This window comes from Procambarus clarkii, chromosome 62 (assembly GCF_040958095.1).
Source record: "Procambarus clarkii isolate CNS0578487 chromosome 62, FALCON_Pclarkii_2.0, whole genome shotgun sequence".
Classification (NCBI taxonomy): Eukaryota; Metazoa; Arthropoda; class Malacostraca; order Decapoda; family Cambaridae; genus Procambarus; species Procambarus clarkii.
In genome coordinates, this window is record NC_091211.1 from 25948509 (window position 1) to 25969589 (window position 21081).

A 21081-nucleotide genomic window follows, 5' to 3' on the forward strand; every position below is an offset into this window, starting at 1 on the left:
TATATACAAAAATGTAGCAAACCAAAGATGGTGATTTTGTGTTGGTCTCAACACACATGTTGAGTAGACTTGTTTCAAGTGAGAGTTAGGTTAGGAATAACTGAACACTGATGGGGTGAAGTTGTTGAGAAAGGCAGAGCTGAGCGCCTTGTGTTGTCACTGCCAACTTGTGGCTGTCCACCCCCAGGAAGCAGCCGTCTAACTCCCAGGTACCTATTTACTGCTAGGTAACAGGGGCATCAGGGGTGAAAGAAACATTTTGCCCATTTGTCTTCGCCTCCACCTTGGGATCGAACCCAGAACCTCAGGACTACAAATGCAAAGAGCTATCCACCCAGCTGTCAGGCGCCTTACAAGACTATTAGTCCTTTCTTGAAGGGATTCTTTATTAGCAGTAAAATGGAACGTGAAATGCCAAGTGCTCTCTCTCACTCTCGGTTTCTGACTCTGGCTTCTCGTGTGTTAATATCAGTGGAGGAACTCTGTGAACTCTGCCCAACTGGCTCCTCCTGCCTGTGGTGTTAGGCTGCTCCCTCCCACCCCCCTGCACCCTCCCTCCCCCCCCCACACACACGTCCTCCACACTCGCCCTCTTCAAAGGATTCATTTTACGCATCTTTCATTTTCCAATTTCTCCCAGCACCAACTTCTCAAAGTCTTAATATATTTCTCCACGTGTGTGTACTCTCGTTCCTCCTCCCCCCCCCCCTCACATTCTCATTCCTCCCCCACACAGTCATTCCCCTGCCCCCCCCCCATAAAATATATAAACCCAAGCCTACGGGAAGAATAAGGTATCAGCACATGTATAACCTTAGCTCGTTAACAACCAAACTGGTCATTACTGTCTTGGCTATCGCCTGCTCCCTACAACACCTTCGCACGCTCCCTTATGTCGTAGTTAAGACTATTATATGCTTTTTCTAGTCCTTCCTCAGCACCTCCAAAGGATACCTGAGCAACCAGGCTGTGATTCGTACGTCAGGCTGCGAGCAGCCGCGTCCAACAGCCTGGTTGACCGGTCCAGCAACCAGGAGGCCTGGGGCCAGATTCACGAAAGCACTTACGAACGTGTACATCTTTCCTCAATCTTTGAAGGCTTTGGTTACATTTATTAAACAGTTTACAAGCATGAAAACTTGCCAATCAACTGTTGTTATTGTTATAAACAGCCTCCTGGTGCTTCGGAGCTCATTAACTGTTTAATAATTGTAAACAAAGCCGCCAAATATTGAGAAAAGATGTACAGGTTCGTAAGTGCTTGCGTAACTTGCTTCGTGAATCTGGCCCCTGGTCGACGACCGGGCCGCGGGGACGCTAAGCCCCGGAAACACCTCTGGGCTCCCTTCTCTTTCACCACCTTCCCTTTTCTGTCAGTAAAATTTTTTGTGAAGGTATTTTTTATATTAAAAAAGTTGGTATTGTTAGTAATAGTATTAGTTGGGAGTTTGGATTTTTTGTTGACGGATTTTGAACTCCGGTATTTTTTAATATCGGGGTCTATAAATGTTCACTTTTGTGAACATTTCATAGGCTTATTGAGGCATTGCCAATCAATAAATTATTTAATAATTAATTGTACATTAAAATAATACCATTTACAAAACTCAAGTAAGTTATTTATACAAGAGAAATCAACAATAATATTGTAATTTTGTTCAGAAAAATCAGCAGTATTATGACAATACAGCGAGACTTTATTTTTTATTTTTTTTGTATTATTTTCTACCACAGACGTGGCCACACATTTACAAAGCTAATCAGCATATATACATTTTCTTCTGTCCTCCATGGACAGTGTTAGAGATCTATTAAACATATAGTTCAGTGATTTATTGACCAATCAACCACAGAAGTTGATTGTAGTGTTTTTAAAATGCTAATGTAACCTACAGACTTAGACAGATTTACGTCTGTCCTACATAAACAGTGTTCAAAGTATCTTTTTACATAGTATCATTAATGTGTGTTTACAAAGGTGAAATGCTGAAAGGGTGGAAAAAGTTTTTTTTATTAACAAACTTAGGTATACACAGCAATGTGCTGCTATCCTATTCTATATGAAAGATTACACAGTGTAGATCAAAAACTAGCTTTAAGTTTATCAAATATTCCCTTCTCACAGGATGGTTAGTCATACAGGGAACTAAGAGAGAAAATACCTGCCTCAATTCAATAACAAACTCTGACTAAAGATAGACGAAAGACTTTTTGTTTTAACTAAAAACAAACTCAATAAAAACATTGTTTACAATTCAAGTTGTAAAATATTTTCAAGAAATGGAAATCACTACATGAAACTTGAAAATAATAACTAAGAATATCTTCACTAAGAAATCTTTCATTAAGAAATAAATATAATTTGTTTTTGAAGTATACATAAGGTGTGAGTTAGCTGGAACATATAGCCTAAACAATAGTGCTCCATGAATATGGAAATGTGAGAGAGGTGTACACTCACTCACAGGGGACAGCCTAGTACACGCTCATTACCAACGCCTCATGTAACTGGGATCTGATTTAAACACGAATTAAACTGCTTCTTAACAAGCCATGTCTTTGTGACATTAATGACTTAATGTCATGCATGTCATTTGAATTAAGAGACGAGAGGGACAAGTTTAAATATGACACACCCCGCCAAAGCCAACTGAGAGCATTCCCTGGAAACACAAACCGAAACTGTTTCTATTTTCCGCTTGTTACAACTTGTAATAAAGTTGTTACATCTTGGCTTAACGTGTTTATGACGTATTAGAACGTTGTTACAACTTGCTATATTGGTTGTTTGGGTTGTTATAATTGGTTAGGTGTTAAAACTTGTTCTAACGTTGTACCAACGTCGTAGTTTCGGTGTGTGTTTGGCGGGTTACTACTGTTATGGGATACTGTCCTTTGTCGCACAAGTGACGGTGAAGTAGGTCGTACAGTGGGGCCAATACTCTTCACTGTTGACAGTCATATTTCTCCCTTTACAAGTTTTAGCGTGTGACTCTACTATTTGCTCAACTTGGAAAATTAAGTCCTCATAAGAAATAGGGATTTAACCTAACCAAATGATAGCCCAGCATAGCCTAATGTAAATCTGCAGCTTATGCTTTTCATACCTTGCAGATACGAAAAGGTACAATGGGTTCTTGGTATAGATTTTAGATGACCGGCACATTATTGCAAGTGCAGTAACTGGCAGGATAGTGGCATGTTCTACTGCTTCCGTTGTGTGTGTGTTGGGCCGAGCCGCTGGCACTTAGGGAAGCTTCTAACATGAAATTGAAATTGAAATAAGTTTATTGAGGTAAAATACACACAAAGGGATGAGGTAGCTCAAGCTATTCTTACCCCGTTCAGTACATCGTGTTGATACATACATAGACACACATCACAAACAATAAACGTATCACCAAACATTGTGAGAGATAAACATCTACATTTCCCTCCATTACACAAGTAGTATGGTATCAGACGTACACACAAATACTTTTATGTCTACGCTTTCACTTACAACACCTGGCCATATTTCCACAGTCATGGCCACTCTCATTGCATTTATTCAACAGTTAGTGAACTTGAAAGCGCCATTCCTTGAGGTGCTTCCGAGGCTTAGCGTCCCCGCGGCCCGGTCGTCGACCAGGCCTCCTGGTTGCCGGACTGATCAACCAGGCTGTTGGACGCGGCTGCTCGCAGCCTGACGTATGAGTCACAGCCTGGTTGATCAGGTATAATATGGCCATAGGTATGTTCTTAAATAATAATCCTGAGGTCACGGGCGACATTGCCGGGTTTCCCAGCTCGTAAACATTGCAATATATACAAGCCAAGCCGCCATGATAAGAGGAAAGATGTAAAGCTTTCGTAAGTGGACACGTATATGTATGATAAATGGTGGCCTACGTCAGTCAGGCGATGGCCCAGTTTATGACGACTAACAGTTTTAGCCAATTACGGTTAATTGTCACTGGACGATCATGCACATATAACGACCTGCAGTCTTTTGACACTAACTACGGGTCTGCTCTTCACTGTGAGAGTTATTACAATTACACCGGAGTCCCAGTTTGTGACCCTTGGGGGGGAATTATACAGTGCGCGCCTGTACTGAAAAGGCCTTGTTGAAGTGCTGTTAAGTGGTACACCATGGAGGGGGGGAGGGGTAGTGTGTTGAGGCACGTCACACCTGCTCTGAGTTCAAGGCCACACCTGCTCTGGTCAGGGCCACACCTGCTCTGGTCAGGGTCACACCTGCTCTGGTCAGGGCCACACCTGCCCTGGTCAGAGCCACACCTGCCCTGGTCAGGGCCACAATAATGAACCTAGTGAGTGTGTGTTGAGTGCACAAGTCCTCGTGGAGTATTAAGAGGTCAACAGCGCCCCGCACGTAAGACTGGCCACCAAACTTGAGGTCAAGGTTGGTGGAAGAGGACCAGTGCTCGGGTGGGGGGGGGGGGGAGAAGGAGGCGACAGTGAAAGGCCAGATCTCACAATATTGCTAATACATGTCACCGCGGTGCTGGAGGACATGATGTGATGCAAGGTTTCCCAGAAGACGGCGACGCACTTCACATGAGACTCGCCTGCCTACCACACATGTGTAACTCCAAGCATGACACCAAACATATTACCGTATGTTGACCAGATCACGCACTAGAAGGTGAAGGGACGACGACGTTTCGGTCCGTCCTGGACCATTCTCAAGTCGATCAAGTCACAATCGACTTGAGAATGGTCCAGGACAGATCGAAACGTCGTCGTCCCTTCACTTTCTAGTGTGTGGTCTGGTCAACATACTTCAGCCACGTTATTGTGACTCATCGCCTGCATATTACCGTATGGCATGTGAAACATGGCCAATACTGACAATTATTCGTGTACCCTTCAGGAGTCCAGACCTAGACGCCTTCAGAACACACTGTACAACCTACATAAGACCAACGCTGCGTATGCATCTGTAGCATGAGATCTACATCTTAAAATAAGCAGAAACTAGTAAGTGAAGATGCGACGAGGCTTGTGGCTAAGATGTATAATCTGCTACAGCGAACTGTATATATGTATGTATAGCGTCCCAGAGAACTGTATCTCTCAACGTTGAAGAAGAAACAGTGGAGATATTGTAACAACGTACAAGATATCAACGGAACTGACCGAATGGACAAAAGGTAATGTTGATAGATACGGCAGGTATGGAGACCACAAATTACACCAGAGATGTTAACAAGAACTTTAGCATAAGTCACAAGTGAAATATTCTACGAGAAGAGACGCGAGGAAAGAGTTATTGCATATATTGGCCGGAAGCTGCAAAGGTGCAACTTGCCAGCCTCCAATTCTAAGTGAACGGGAGGGAATTATCAGGCGGGAAGCGCCAAGCCATTACCACTATATAGCACTGGGAAGGGATCAGGATAAGGATTTGGGATGGGACGGGGGGGGGGGGAAGGAATGATGCCTAACCATTTGGACGGTCGGAGATTGAACGCCGACCTGCATGAAGCGAGACCGTCGCCCTACCATCCAGTCCAAGTGACTGGGCCAATTGTAAGTGAGTACATTTAGGCAAGTAGAAGATGACATAAAGGTGAAAGACAAACATAATAATTGTAGCTTACGTGTGAAGAGGAAGGTTGAGGAGAGCGGCGGGCATGTCGACGCCTATCTCCGTGGCGGCCACGTAAGAAAAACTATATCCTTTAATTACATTTCCGCCATGTTAATACGTGTCAAAAAACCTGGCTTAAACTTGACGTCACAAGACAGTCGTGGAGCTTCAAATACTATAATATATAAAGCAAAACATGGTAATTTAATTTAAAGTTTTACAAAGCGAAATGATCGACCAAGCCTAAAAAATATAATTACAATTATTATCGTAATGGGATTAGGATACTAATAATGACACAGTTAGCCAAATGAAAGAAGCTATTTACTCTAACGATTTGAAACTGGTGAGAGCAAGTTAGGATGTTTACCAATACACAACACAAAGCCATGAGAGTATAACCATAATGTCATACTGGCCGTAAACATTTCATTTATGAGGGAGTGAGCGCCTACCTCTCAATGTTTGCACATGACTCAAAGCTTATATGAGGAGTGTAATAACCTTGGAGGACAAAGCAAAGTTGCAGCCCCGCTCCTGTGCCAGGTAAGTCCACTAGGGGCTCACCATAGCCCGTGCTACTTGCCCCGCTCCTGTGCCCGGTAAGTCCACTACGGGCTCACCATAGCCCGTGCTATTTGCCCCGCTCCTGTGCCAGGTAAGTCCACTACGGACCACTAAGCAACAGCCTGGTGGACCAAGCTCTCACAAGTCGAACTCCCAGAACTCCATCAAGCACGTAAGCAAGCAGGGTTCACCATAGCCCGTGCTACTTGTAGCTTTTGTTCCCAGTAGCTGAATCTAAAACGACAGCAACCACCACCTTGGAGGAGTAGCGACAATCGCAGAGTTGACAAACTCAACAAGTGGGCAGACAAATGGCAGTTAGAGTTCGACCCCAACAAGTGCAAGGTAATGAAGCTGAGAAATGTGGAACAGGAAGCTAGAAACAATATACACAATAAGGGAAAGCAAAAACAAGACCCGGGAAAATAATAAAACCTTGAGTATATATAATTTCAACGGTAACATTAGAGGCCCACACAAAGAGGCAACATTAACAGCATTTGGGAAGCTGCTAAACATTAGAACGTCATTTAAAAGCTAGAATAGGATATATCTCTACCATCTACACAACCTATGCAGATGTAAGACGACCTACACAACCTACGTAAGACCAATACCGGAACTTGCAGCACCGGCCTGGATTTTGCAGCTTGTGAAGCATGAAATACAAATGTAAAAGTCGCAGAGGTTTGCAACAAGATTAGTGCCATAATTAAGGCGTGAGAGAAGCAGAAGAAACAAGAATTTTGGCCCAATTGTTCACCAACCCTGGTGCAAGGTCGGGCCGCGCGCACCCTACAGTGTGTAACAACCTTGTATGGTCTCCATGCCATAAATCACTTAAAAACTCAATGACCCGACCTGGGGCCAGATTCACGAAGCAGTTACCCAAGTAGTTACGAACGTGTCCATCTTTCCTCAATCTTTGACGGCTTTGGTTACATTTATTAAAAAATTTACAAGCATGAAAACTTTCCAATCTATTGTTGTTATTGTTATAAACAGCCTCCTGGTGCTTCGGAGCTCATTAACTGTTTAATAATTGTAAACAAAGCCACCAAAAATTGAGAAAAGATGTACAGGTTCGTAAGTGCTTGCGTAACTGCTTCGTGAATTTGGCCCCAGGATTCGACCCCCCACCTTTAACCCGGATTCACACACACCATATATATATATATATATATATATATATATATATATATATATATATATATATATATATATATATATATATATATATATAATATATATAAATATATATATATATATATATATATATATATATATATATATATATATATATATAATAATAATAATTATTATTATTGTGTGTGGTTAATGTTAGGCACAAATATTATTATTATTATTACCATCTTTATTGACAATTTAATTACAATTTTGCCTGGTCTGAGGAATTCAATTAGGTCTTATTAAAGTGAGAATAATGTTAATATTCACTGTCACACAGGACAGAGGGTCAGACACTAGACAATAGGTCTAAACTGTAGGCTGAAGCACATATATATTATGGTTACAACTATATTAGACTGTATACACGTTTCAATGTACGAATATGTAAATCCGACTTTCTATTGTGCACTGCCACAAGGCCATGGATGGTTCATAAGAGATGCAGCTTAAAAATAATATAACTAAAATTGTTTTTCATTATTTAAAATGGACAAGCAAATTTTGGATAAATTGTTAGGCTGTCGTCCAGTACACCTGAGTCAAAGAAATAGTTACACAGTTGGTGGTACAATAGGCCAGGTCTAAAATCTTTCACGGTTTCACATTCAACAATATAGTGTTCTAGTGAATGCATTAAAGGTTTATCACAGAGTTTACAATCTGAGTATCCTGGTAGTGGCTTAGCCTCACTAACCTGCCAGATGTGGCTATAACCAAGGTAAATTACCACAATGACTACATCACATTGCCTGGTCCGGTTACTGTGCTGACCATACAAATACCTTTCATTACAAAAGTTGTCATAGCTTTTAATACCGCATCTTTGAGGTCCAATACTGGAGGAGATAGTGAGGCTCGTGCAGTACGTGAAGTGATGGAAGTTGAGAGTTTAGGAGAGCAGAGTCACACGAGACCTGCCACACTAGCCTGCTGGGTGCCTACGTACCTTGTTTGATAGTAACTATACTCGGCACCACCACCACTGGTGCCTCTCTTCCCCCCCCCCCCCCTCTGCTCTCTCTCTCTCTCCTCTGCTCTCTCTCTCTTCTTTCTTCCTCCCTCTCTCTTCCTCCTTCCGTTTATCCATCTTGCTCCCTGGTATTTGTACCAGTTTGACCTTTGTGGTGATAAGTTAAACACGGTGCAGTTTTGTCTCAACATTTCTGGAAATGATAGTACATATATCGACTGTATAATGCAAGCACGAAATTTGAACTGTTCCATTCAAAAGTCTATGTTTGTGCTATTGGGTTTTCGAGAAAATGGAAGCCAAAGCTAACTTTTCCTGGGCTTAGTATAGTAAATACTGGTACTACATTAGGCCTAAGAAATTTTACATTTAGTAGTTGTTTTTGCAATGCCTTTACTTTATATAATAATGGGATACTTAGGCTATAATATAACAATGTATATAATATAATAATGGGATACTTTATAGTTAACATTGGGAGGTATCACACCACATTACAATATAGTACACACCGCGTGTACGTGTGTGTGTGTGTGTGTGCACGCCCGATAATAATTACGGCAGTCACCTACACAGTTTAAAAGCAAAAACCTCCATTGCCTGCGGCCTGTTTCCTAATGGCTTTCTGGCCGTGTGCGCCCTTGTGTATCTGTTTGTACCTGCAGGATCGAACTTTAGCTCTTGGATTCCGCCTATCTAGTCACCGATTGTTTAATGCAGTGACTCCAGGCTAATTTCCCTATCGCATCTACTTTTAAAGTTATGAATGGAGTCTGTTCCTTTAGTTTATCCCATTTCTTCACTTCTCTTATGCTAAAAGAAAACTGTCTAGTATCTATGACTCGTCTGGCTCTCAAGCTTAACTTGTTTCTGTTGGTATTCAGACTTGTGGTCCTGGGTTCGATCCCAGGCGCCGGCGAGAAACATTGGGTAGAGTTTCTTTCACCCTATGCCCCCTGTTACCTAGCAGTAAAATAGGTACCTGTGTGTTAGTCAGCTGTCACGGGCTGCTTCCTGGGGGTGGAGGCCTGGTCGAGGACCGGGCCGCGGGGACACTAAAGCCCCGAAATCATCTCAAGATAACCTCAAGATATTGTTGACCAGACCACACACTAGAAATTGAAGGGACGACGACGTTTCGGTCCGTCCTGGACCATTCTCAAGTCGATTGAGAATGGTCTTAAGAATGGTCCAGGACGGACCGAAACGTCGTCGTCCCTTCAATTTCTAGTGTGGTCTGGTCAACATACTTCAGCCACGTTATTGTGACTCATCGCCTCAAGATATTCATTGTGAACAATTTTTTCCACAGTCAGTCCCCTCCCTAAGTATTTTATACGTCTGTGTCATGTATCTCCTTGTTTTCTAGCCTCGTCAGGTCTAGTTATTTTAGTTCTTCGTATATAACAAGGCACTACGGGCTCACCATAGCCCCTGCTACTTGGAACTTTGTTCCAGGTAGCGAATCTTTAACAACAAGTGTGAGGACACATCGACGCCAATCTATTCACCGTTTTGAGACAGTTGTCAGAATTATACATTTTCCTTTCCTCTTTCTAATAACTAACACAAATATTTTGGTCGCTTCTTAGTCGTACAAATATTGAGAGTAGTAATTGAAATTGAAATAAGTTTATTGAGGTAAAATACACACAAAGGGATGAGGTAACTCAAGCTATTCTCACCCCGTTCAGTACATCGTGTTAATACATACATAGACATACATTACAAACAATAAACATATTACCAAACATTCTGAGAGATAAACATATACATTTCCTGAGTAGTAATTCTTCAGCCCGTCCTCTCGAACGTTCACAACCTCACTAAACTCATGTACTAAATTGGCCAAGCCTAACCTAATCGAGGACTAACGAATAGAAAATTGGACATCTCTTCAATTTTGCGAGCCGCTACGATTTTTTAGTACATCAGTTTTGGTCTTATACGTCATTTACTTTTGAATTTATACGTCAAAATGCGATGTAGTACTTCAGAAGACGAGTTAATTTTTTATTTATACGTCAAAATGCGATGTAGAGGACGAGTTGACTTTTGATTTATACGTCAAAATGGGATGTAGTACTTCAGAGGACGAGTTGCCCCCGCGGGCCTGGCCACACGAGGAAGCAGTAATCAATAAGAGCGCTCCAAGACATACTGGATCTTAATACTATAGGATGCGTCCCGCGCCGGGCTCACGCCAAGGCACAACCACCACTTAGGAAATGTATATGTTTATCTCCCAGAATGTTTGGTAATATGTTTATTGTTTGTGATGTGTTTATAAGTATGTATTAACACGATGTACTGAACGGGGTGAGAATAGCTTGAGCTACCTCATCCCTCTGTGTGTATTTTACCTCAATAAACTTATTTCAATTTCAATTACCACCACTTGTCAACAATGGCTGCCCTGGGTACGATAATAACCGGTACAGTATTTCTACCTTACCTCTACATATGCTATCAGACTCTATACATTATACTTATGATGCCAAACAATGTGTGTGTGTGCTAAGTAATTTCTCATCAAACATAAATAGTTTCTTCGTGTTGCTTACCCAACCACTCTCAAAGGTCGGTGGTATGATGGTTTAGCTTCTTGCAGGATCGGTGTTCGATTCCCGATGGTGCAACTTTGTGCAAGTGCTTGGGCACCGGTCCTTCACTCAGTCCTTATATCACAGCTCTTTGTCCTAAAATTATCTCCCCTTCGGATTGTACATGAACATTAAATATCTACAAAAGCAAAATTAAACTTTAGTAAAACTGAAGAGGTAGAACGGGCTATTGACAGCTCGAGTGCAGGGGGGAGTTGTGTAAAACCCTGGTTTGTGTCTCGGAGAGGCTGCAGGATCCAAGTCAATTCAGGAGAATTTCTGGTTGCAATTCTTATACCATGTCGTAGCTCAGTCGATTAAGACAGCGTCTGGGATGCTCTCGGACGGAGGTTCGAATCCTCGTCACGGCCCTTGAGTATTTGTTCATTTAGCAAAACTGCTTTATGTACCACAACTTAGTTACAATATCTTTGATAATTACAGCTTAAAGCTACAGTAACTTTAGTGCTGGAGTTCAGCAATATTGTGTAGGAAACATGTACTCACCTAATTGTGCTTGCGGGGGTTGAGCATTGGCTCTTTGGTCCCGCCTCTCAACCGTCAATCAACTGGTGTACAGATTCCTGAGCCTATTGGGCTCTATCATATCTACATTTGAAACTGTGTATGGAGTCAGCCTCCACCACATCACTGCCTAATGCATTCCATTTACTAACTACTCTGACACTGAAAAAGTTCTTTCTAACGTCTCCGTGGCTCATTTGGGTACTCATGTGTGACAAGACCAATGTTAGATGTGTTATTATGGGTGCTTGTTTACCGTCAAGTTGACAGGATGCTGAGGCTTGTCAAGGTCTCCCTGGCCTTGAGTCACGCCCAGGTCACCCGTCCATATGCTTGTCTTAACCTGACTTAACAGAGACAAGCAAGCATTGTTAGCTGCTCCTCTTTGTCATGGACCTGCCAGTGAGCCTCATCTAGGAATTACAACTACAGTAACAATATTTGAAATACCACAAAATCAAAAAGTAATGTACTTAATTTCTACAGAAAACTTCGTTTTGTCATGTATTGTTAAATAGGTTAGTGGGATAGGCTGGCATAGAGCTGTCTAGTAAGTACTACAGGTACATCCTGGACCATTCTCAAGTCGATTGAGAAATCGACTTGAGTATTGATCAGTCGACTTGAAAATGGTCCAGGATGGACCGAAACGTCATCGTCCCTTCACCTTCTAGTGTATGATCTGGCCAACATAGCCTAAGCTACTCTATCCCTCTGAGATGTATTTCTTTCTTGTGTCAATAAACTTTAACTTGTGGTGTGGGTGGAGGGGACTAAGAGAGCCTGGTGTCCCCAGCAGACCTGAGCGGAGAGCAAGCCCTGGTGCAGAGGATGGCCGAGCTGCGGGAGCGTCTACACCACGCGGAGATGCTGAACCAGGAGCGTCTCCAAGATGTCATCCTCCTCTCCAGGAAATTCAACCTTATCATTGAGCCAGGTAAACCAGTGATTTATGTCATGCAGTTATCATATATAATAGATTACATTTGGTGCGTTGAGTAGGAAGGCAGTGACGGAGCCAGGAGATTACTATAGCAGCTACCTGTTGTAACACAGCGCCGGAGGGAGGTAACGTGACGGGGTTCCGGGCGGCGCTGTCGCAGGAGACCCGGGAACTACTCACCAACCTCAGCCACAACTCTGACATGCACCTGCCCTCTATCTACAGCTACCTGCCCCATCTTCTCCACACCCGCGGCGCAACCACACCCGCCTTCAAGCTCTCCAAGGGCAGGCACTCTGGTACGTCACACCTGCCACTGTGGGTGGGTGCTGGGTGTGTGGGTGTGGGTGTGTGTGTGTGTGTGTGTGTGTGTGTGTGTGTGTGTGTGTGTGTGTGTGTGTGTGTGTGTGTGTGTGTGTGTGTACTCACCTATTTGTGCTTGCGGGGGTTGAGCTTTGGCTCTTTGGTCTCGCCTCAGCGTGTGTGTGTGTGTGTGTGTGTGTGTGTGTGTGTGTGTGTGTGTGTGTGTGTGTGTGTGTGTGTGTGTGTGTGTGTAAGTGTGTGTAATTACCTAAGTGTAGTTAGAGGATGAGAGCTACGCTCGTGGTGTGTGTGGGTGGTGTCCCGTCTTCCCAGCACTCTTATATAATGCTTTGAAACTACTGACATTGAATTGATATTGAAATAAGTTTATTGATGTAAAATACACACAAAGGGATGAGGTAGCTCAAGCTATTCTCACCCCCGTTCAGTACATAATGTTAATACATACATATAAACACATCACAAGCAATAAACGTATTACCAAACATTCTGATTGATAAACATATACATTTCCTAAACTACTCTAGTATGGGTTCGAACGCGTATCCCTGGACTTACGAGGCGCGTGCGCAGGTTCCCATCCATAGTTTGGCCTCGGTATTATTTCATATTGACAGGCCTGGTCGACGACCGGGCCGCAGGGTCGCTAAGCCCCGAAATCACCTCAAGGTAACCTTCATAAACCCGAACACAGAGCCATTCACAATACTTGTATCACACCAAGACAATAGATGAAGAATAGATGAATAGATGGAGAAAGTAGAAGGTTGCCATCAAATTCAGGGCCAGGATTAATGAACAATTTACACAACTTCTTAAGAAACTTCTTAAGAAACCTGTATATTGTTCAACAATAATGGCAGCATTGTTTACATTTCTTAGTTTATGAACTACAAGGAACTTTTAGGTCGGATTAAAACAATAATAACCTTGTATAGGTTTTCTAATGGGTTACACAGATGCTTGACGAAAACTGTGTTCCAGATGTAAGGGGAATGACTTACAAGGAAAGACTGGACAGAAGTAAGTTTCGAGGCACTAGAAGAAAAGACAGAAGACATGACCTTGACATAAAAAATATTCAGGTGATTATATGGTAGTCAGTAAAAAGTAATTTGAAATGGGAGGGGACAAACAAAGGGGGACAAAATGGAAAAATAAAGGAATGGAGTGAATGAAGTGAAATGCAATCAGTGTTCTCTGATTGTGCCTATGGCACCCCTGCTCTTCACTGGTTCTACTCTGCATTTTCTTCCATATCGTTTACTGGAGTGAACGATATGGAAGAAAATGCAGAATAGAACCAGTGAAGAGCAGAGGTGCCATAGGCACAATCAGAGAACACTGTATAAACATCAGAGGACCACGGTTGTTCAACATCCTCCCAGCGAGCATAAGAAATATTGCTGGAACAACCGTGGACATATTCAAAGGAAATTTAGATTTATTCCTCCAAGGAGTGCCGGACCAACCGGGCTGTGGTGGGTATGTGGGCCTGCTGGCCGCTCCAAGCAACAGCCTGGTGGACCAAACTCTCACAAGTCAAGCCTGGCCTCGGGCCGGGCTTGGGGAGTAGAACTCCCAGAACCCCATCAAGCAGGTATCAACCAGGAGGCAGACGTCGTACACTGATGCAGACATTTGACAATCCAAATACTTGGAAACTTGTACACTACTCAGTTGAAGGTTGACATATGGGCTCCAAGAGCTAGATGCCAACATCCTAGTATGATATCTAAGAGTAATTTTATATTTATGACTGAGTGTGTGGATTAACACTTGTTCCTGTGTGGAGTGTTTGTGAGTGTAATGGCAGAGAAAGACATACCTGTATTTACCTACCGTAGTAAGACAAGTACCTGTACTAACATACAGGCAACACAGGCCTTAAAATACTAGGGTACGGCGGGATCCAAGGCTACAGTTTCTCATGCTGGGATTTACAGATATCCAAGTGGGGATTTACAGCTTGGCGAGACAGATGCCACCACCGCCAGCAATCTCCAGGTCACTAAGGATTAACCATCACCTCTTCCTTCCCTACTGTCCCACTGCCTTACTTCATTTCTTTGGGTTTTCGCTTCTCCTTCTTATGCAATAATATGCTAAGCCTGGTATATTATTGTCCAGCCTTGGGCCACCATTGTTGAAGCATGGCCTACTGTTGTCCAGCCTTAGCCCACTGTTGTCCAGCCTTGGCCCACCATTATTGAAACATGGCCTACTGTTGTCCAGCCTTGGCCCACTGTTGTCCAGCCTTGGCCCACCATTATTGAAACATGGCCTACTGTTGTCCAGCCTTGGCCCACCATTATTGAAACATGGCCTACTGTTGTCCAGCCTTGGCTTACTGTTGCATAGGTTTGGCCTGCTGTTGCACAGGCTTGGCCTGCTGTTGCACAGGCTTGGCCTACTGTTGCACAGGCTTGGCCTACTGTTGCACAGGCTTGGTCTACTGTTGCACAGGCTTGGCCTACTGTTGTCCAGCCTTGGCCTACTGTTGGATAGGTTTGGCCTGCTGTTGCACAGGCTTGGACTGCTGTTGCACAGGCTTGGCCTGCTGTTGCACAGGCTTGGCCTGCTGTTGCACAGGCTTGGCCTACTGTTGCACAGGCTTGGTCTACTGTTGCACAGGCTTGGCCTACTGTTGCACGGGCTTAGCCTACTGTTGCACAGGCTTGGTCTACTGTTGCACAAGCTTGGGCTACTGTTGCACAGGCTTGGTCTACTGTTGCACAGGCTTGGTCTACTGTTGCACAGGCTTGGCCTACTGTTGCACGGGCTTAGCCTACTGTTGCACAGGCTTGGCCTACTGTTGCACAGACTTGGCCTACTGTTACACGGGCTTAGCCTACTGTTACACGGGCTTAGCCTACTGTTGCACAGGCTTGGCCTACTGTTGCACAGGCTTGGCCAACTGTTACACAGGCTTGGTCTACTGTTGCACAGGCTTGGCCAACTGTTGCACAGGCTTAGCCTACTGTTGCACAGGCTTGGCCAACTGTTGCACAGGCTTAGCCTACTGTTGCACAGGCTTGGCCAACTGTTGATCTAGCATGATTATATCATGCTAGGTCCAGCCAGGTCATACCTTACCTTGTGGTTACCTTGATTTTTTCGAGGATCGACATCCCCGTAACCATGTCTGTGACCAGGCCTCCTCGTTGCAGGACTGGTCAACCAGGCTGTTGGATATGGCTGCTTATAGCCTGACATATGAATAATCACAGCCTGGTTGATCAGGTATCCTTTGGAGGTGTTTATCGAGTTCTCTCTTGAACACTGTGAGGGGTTGGCCAGTTATGCCCCTTATGTGTAGTGGGAGTTTGTTGAAAAGTCTTGACCTTTTCATGTTGATAGTTCAATCTTTATTGCAAGATTGTGTTAAACACTAACAGTGATGCTGCAAGTTGTGTAAGATTGTGTTAAACATTAACAGTGATGCTGCAAGTTGTGTAAGATTGTGTTAAACATTAACAGTGATGCTGCAAGTTGTGTAAGATTGTGTTAAACATTAACAGTGATGCTGCAAGTTGTGTAAGATTGTGTTAAACATTAGTAAGATTGTGTTAAACACTAACAGTGATGCTGCAAGTTGTGTAAGATTGTGTTAAACATTAACAGTGATGCTGCAAGTTGTGTAAGATTGTGTTAAACATTAACAGTGATGCTGCAAGTTGTGTAAGATTGTGTTAAACATTAACAGTGATGCTGCAAGTTGTGTAAGATTGTGTTAAACATTAACAGTGATGCTGCAAGTTGTGTAAGATTGTGTTAAACACTAACAGTGATGCTGCAAGTTGTGTAAGATTGTGTTAAACACTAACAGTGATGCTGCAAGTTGTGTAAGATTGTGTTAAACATTAACAGTGATGCTGCAAGTTGTGTAAGATGTTTTGTGTGACCAACAGCAACGATGGTGCTGGGAGTGCCCACAGTGAAGCGCCAGGTACAGAGCTACCTCATGACAACTCTCGGCAACCTCATTAACTCCATGTCCACCGAGGAGATGGAGGAGTGCATTATTGTCGTCTTTGTGGCTGAAGTAAGTCTTCACTTTTGTAGAAGTTTTGATGCCCTAAAAGGCTTAAAGTCTGTTATGAGCAGTACTGTATTTTCTTAATTCTCCATTTATGCTTTATTTTCAATTACAGTATATTAAATCCACTCTAGAACCCTCGGATGAACCTAAATAATCCCCCATCACCACTGCAGTAATTCACTTTTCCTACCAGCAAAAGATACCCAAAACTACTGAGTTAACTTCATTATCTGCCTCCCAAAGCTCCCCACCACCACTGCAACAACTCATCAAGTACAGTACCCATCAATCATTGAAGTAATCTTAAACTTCCCCTTCCCATCCATTCTTGGAGATTCTCACCATGACTGCAGAAGCAGTTCATTTTCCTTCCAGCCCACTTCTGAAGATCTTCACCAACATTAAGTTAATCTATAATTTGCATATGCTAGTGTAATATTTTGAACAAGCCCGCCATTAAAAATATATAAAAGTTTATTTGGCCATTGAAGCTCATACTAATAATGACCATTGTGTTTATTTCTAGTGGGACTTGGACTATGTGCGACAGGTTGCCTCACAGATTGAGAGAAAGTAAGTAGGGTGTTGTACATATCTCTGATGATATTTATGATATTATAATTCTAGTGTTAAATTGTTGTCTTTTCTTAAGATATTGAATTTTTAATGAATTTTCTGAAGTTGTGTATTACAGATGGGTTAAATATTTAGCATTATTGTAGTTTCTGATATACATGCTGCATTTATTGTATTTTACAGTACATGTAATTAGCTTAGCATTATCAAAATGATAACTAGATACAACATATTAAGAAATATAAGGACTGTATAGTGATTTTCATGTAAAACTGTAAAAGTAGTGATGCTGCAATTTAAATACTTTAAAAAAACATCTTAAAAGACTTAACACTAAATTTTTACTATCGCGTTCCTTCTGAATATAGAATTGACTTCCCTATGATTACTGCAGGTTTGACTCTCACTAATGTAACCAAATGTTATTCATTGATAGGTTCCCAGAACATCTTGAGAGTGGACTCCTTGAGGTCATCTCTCCACCACAGTCCTTCTACCCTGATATGGACAAGTTGCGGCAAACTCTTGGTGACCCCATGGAAAGAGTCAGGTATTAAGTGAGAGTCTTATAGTACTGTAAAGTTTAAATGACAGTTTGTGTAGTTTTATGATTGTAATTTTGAGAGCTCTTAGGATATAGATTATTGCCAGTGTAGTATGGCTTAAGATTTTTAGATATACAGAACCGTTCCTGTACCTGGTAGCGGAGGTACATAATAGTTTAACTGTTTTTCCTTCACTAAATTTGTACTTTCTATCTTCAGCTGAAAGTTTTCTTGTACAATATATATTTTTCTTCAAAATATTATGTAAATGGAATTAAATAAACTGCCATAATGTATTTAAACACAGTATTTGTCCTGCATTCAGTGTAATTAGGCACTTTAAATTTATAATTATTTAGTAATTATTAGCTCTGAAGCATCATAAATTCCTATCTTAGAAATACTGTAAAAATTTTGGAGGGAAAATTGGTAGGCAGATTTGGTCAATTGTTTAAAGGGCACCATTATAGGAAGGCTGGGATTTAGGAAACTTCACTTTACAGTACTGAATGCTAATATTAATTGTCTAAATATTTTTGCATCTGTGAATGCCTTCCTTCAAGGCTTAGCCTCAAGTTAAAACATGTAGAAAGTGCCTGAAGTATTTGCTAGATTTCCACTTGATAGTGCATTAGCAATCAAATAATAATTATCAAAAGGCACCTGTGTGTATATACAATAAAGTACGCTGTATACTATTTCTATACTGCACACTCATACTGTGCAAGTCATATAACGTGTCTCTTCAATGTTACTAATGATGAGCGTGCACAAGTGCAGGTGGAGAACCAAGCAGAACCTGGACTTTGCCTTCCTGATGATGTACTCTCAGCCTAAGGGAACGTTCTATGTGCAGCTGGAAGACGACATACAGACAAAGAAAGGTTATATTGCTACTATGAAGAAATTTGCTCTCCAGAAAACTTCAGAGAAGAAAAATTGGTTTGTCCTGGATTTTTGTCAGCTTGGATTTATAGGTAAGATTATTTTTAATGTAAAAGTATACAGTATACTAATTACTATACAACTTTTTGTTTTAAATTAGCTATCGTACTATAAATTCTTCCATAGTGAAATGCAAGAAAGATATCATTCTATGCATTTTTTTTTTACTGTAAGAACTCCTCTTCTTTTTTAACCTACTTTTCTTATTTTATGTTCATATTGTCAGTCATTTTTCATACTTCATTGTATGAGAGGAAATTATCTTGGTTCTTTTCATGCACATGTTGGCCAGCTATAGTTTTGCATACAGGAAACAGTTTTATGAAAATGGCAAACTGTGAGAATAATTTAATATTATTCTTTGTCATTATGCAGGAGTTTGCAATTAAAAGCTGGCAACTTGGTGATGACTCATAGAATACAGCATGTGTGTGTGAACTCAGTCTTTGGTTGCAATCCATTTCATAAAGAAAGTCAGATGCATTTTGGTGTCATGAGCATTTGCATCAAGAGGGCGTGTGTGATATACTTTGTGGAGTAACTTGATGTACACCTCCAGGAGGCCTTAAATTGACTCACTAGTCTTGACTTGTCAAGAAAATTCTTATTAATTAAAATGAGTGCAAAAATTGGGAGGATGAGACCACAAAATCATACCTACTAAACCTCATCGCAGGCTCCTTTTGCATCCATTGAAATAGAAGGCCAAAATGTGAACTATAATGAAGAAATTAAGAGCCTAAACAGAGCATTATCAATGCATGTAATAAGATGTTTGGAATTTTACTTCTATTACCATGTCTCATTTCCTCAAAATTGCTTGTGTGCCTGTGTTACCTTATAGTAAATATAAATGCTATTGTGTCTCTCTTAAATATTTAAAATTTTTCCACTATCATAAACCTTCTACACCTTGAGCTGGGCTCAACATCACGAGTCTCTTGAAGCTATGAAGGAAGTTTGTGATGGAAAATATTCTCGACTTGCCGTCAGATATTATATTTATTACATTCATCATTCTGTTATTTTGCTTAGTGATATGTCGGATTCTAAAATGTGCCGAGATTTGTTTTCTTAAATAATTGTTTTTAATTACATTAGTTACATAATTATTGTTTGCCCTTTCTGTCATGGTTGGTTGAATGATAGGCAGTGTGTCTTAAGTATTGCTAGTTGGCATCCTTGTCAAGTTTTGTCATGTGTTAAACTGAATAATGACTATTCACAGGAAAAATGTTCAAGTGTGTAGAGCTTCCGTACCTGGTACAATTTTTCATTATGTTCTATAATGACAAACCTGTGGATTGGCTTCTCGACTATCTTATTCAGACGAAGATATGTAACTTGGACAAGGATACTGTAAGTGGTCTCATACTGCTCCATCTACTGCTAGCAGCCTCAGCCCACATGGCGTGCTGAATAGCTCTGATATTAAGTGCTTGCCCTTGGCCCACATGATATTGTACCTGTAGGTGCTTTGTCTATACACATTTGTCTATATATTCTACATTTTCAATGTTAGAATTTTAACCTGTCCGTAGCAAAATTTATGCAAAATTAAAAAAGAAAAATAACAAAAATGATGACAAAATGAAAATCAAGATTCTCTCGAATATCGGCAACCAAACCTGAAAGCAATGGAAAAACTGTTCACCGCCTTAATCATCCATGTTGCAAGCAAGACTGCTAGTAGAAGATGCCAGTGTACTTGGTATTGTTATGGTGGCTAGCAAAGTCTACTAACCAATAACATGGTGACGGACTAGTTTTAGTGAATGCACTAACCAAAACTAGGCTTTGTATAGGAGGGATGTATGTAGATGATGCATCTTATTTGAGCTCTTGCAACACTACTGCTTGTCTCTCTTCAGCTTCATATCTTAAAGGATTTTGGGCAAAATTTGGTCTCTGGTAGAGTCTATCCTGGGTTTAAGTTCGTGTATCTATCACACATTGCATGAAGGACGTTGATACTATGTAGGCTATAGTGCATGAACTGTCAGTATTTGAACAATAGATTATACAATTTTTATTTTATTTAGAGCGTATCAATTGCAGACATTGTTTTTGTTGAAAATAATCATGTGCGTCCCTTGTATGTTATTCCTTACTCTTTGAATTATATATAGAATCAAGTTTAAGTGCTTAAATCAAGTGCTTCTATATTGGTTCAGAGTCTTGAAGTGGGCGCTAGCAGTCAAGCAGCAATCAACAGCCAACTAATGCACAACTATATTCTACCCACTTCAAGACT

The 21081-nt window shown here is 41.4% G+C and overlaps 1 protein-coding gene across 22 annotated transcripts in view; it reads left to right on the forward strand.

The window, feature by feature from the left end:
• Mgat4a (alpha-1,3-mannosyl-glycoprotein 4-beta-N-acetylglucosaminyltransferase a) overlaps positions 1–21081 on the forward strand; it is a 107368-nt gene that overhangs the window by 63806 nt on the left and 22481 nt on the right. For 13 of the 22 annotated variants that reach the window (XM_045755861.2, XM_045755863.2, XM_045755868.2 and 10 more), the window contains 7 exons: positions 12249–12389; positions 12509–12694; positions 16631–16764; positions 17288–17334; positions 17774–17887; positions 18663–18859; positions 20056–20186. In XM_045755861.2, the coding sequence (XP_045611817.1) occupies positions 12249–12389; positions 12509–12694; positions 16631–16764; positions 17288–17334; positions 17774–17887; positions 18663–18859; positions 20056–20186 (950 nt within the window). The remainder of the gene's footprint in view (positions 1–12248; positions 12390–12508; positions 12695–16630; positions 16765–17287; positions 17335–17773; positions 17888–18662; positions 18860–20055; positions 20187–21081) is intronic. The other 9 variants (XM_045755869.2, XM_045755872.2, XM_069308376.1 and 6 more) reach the window with 1 other exon arrangement.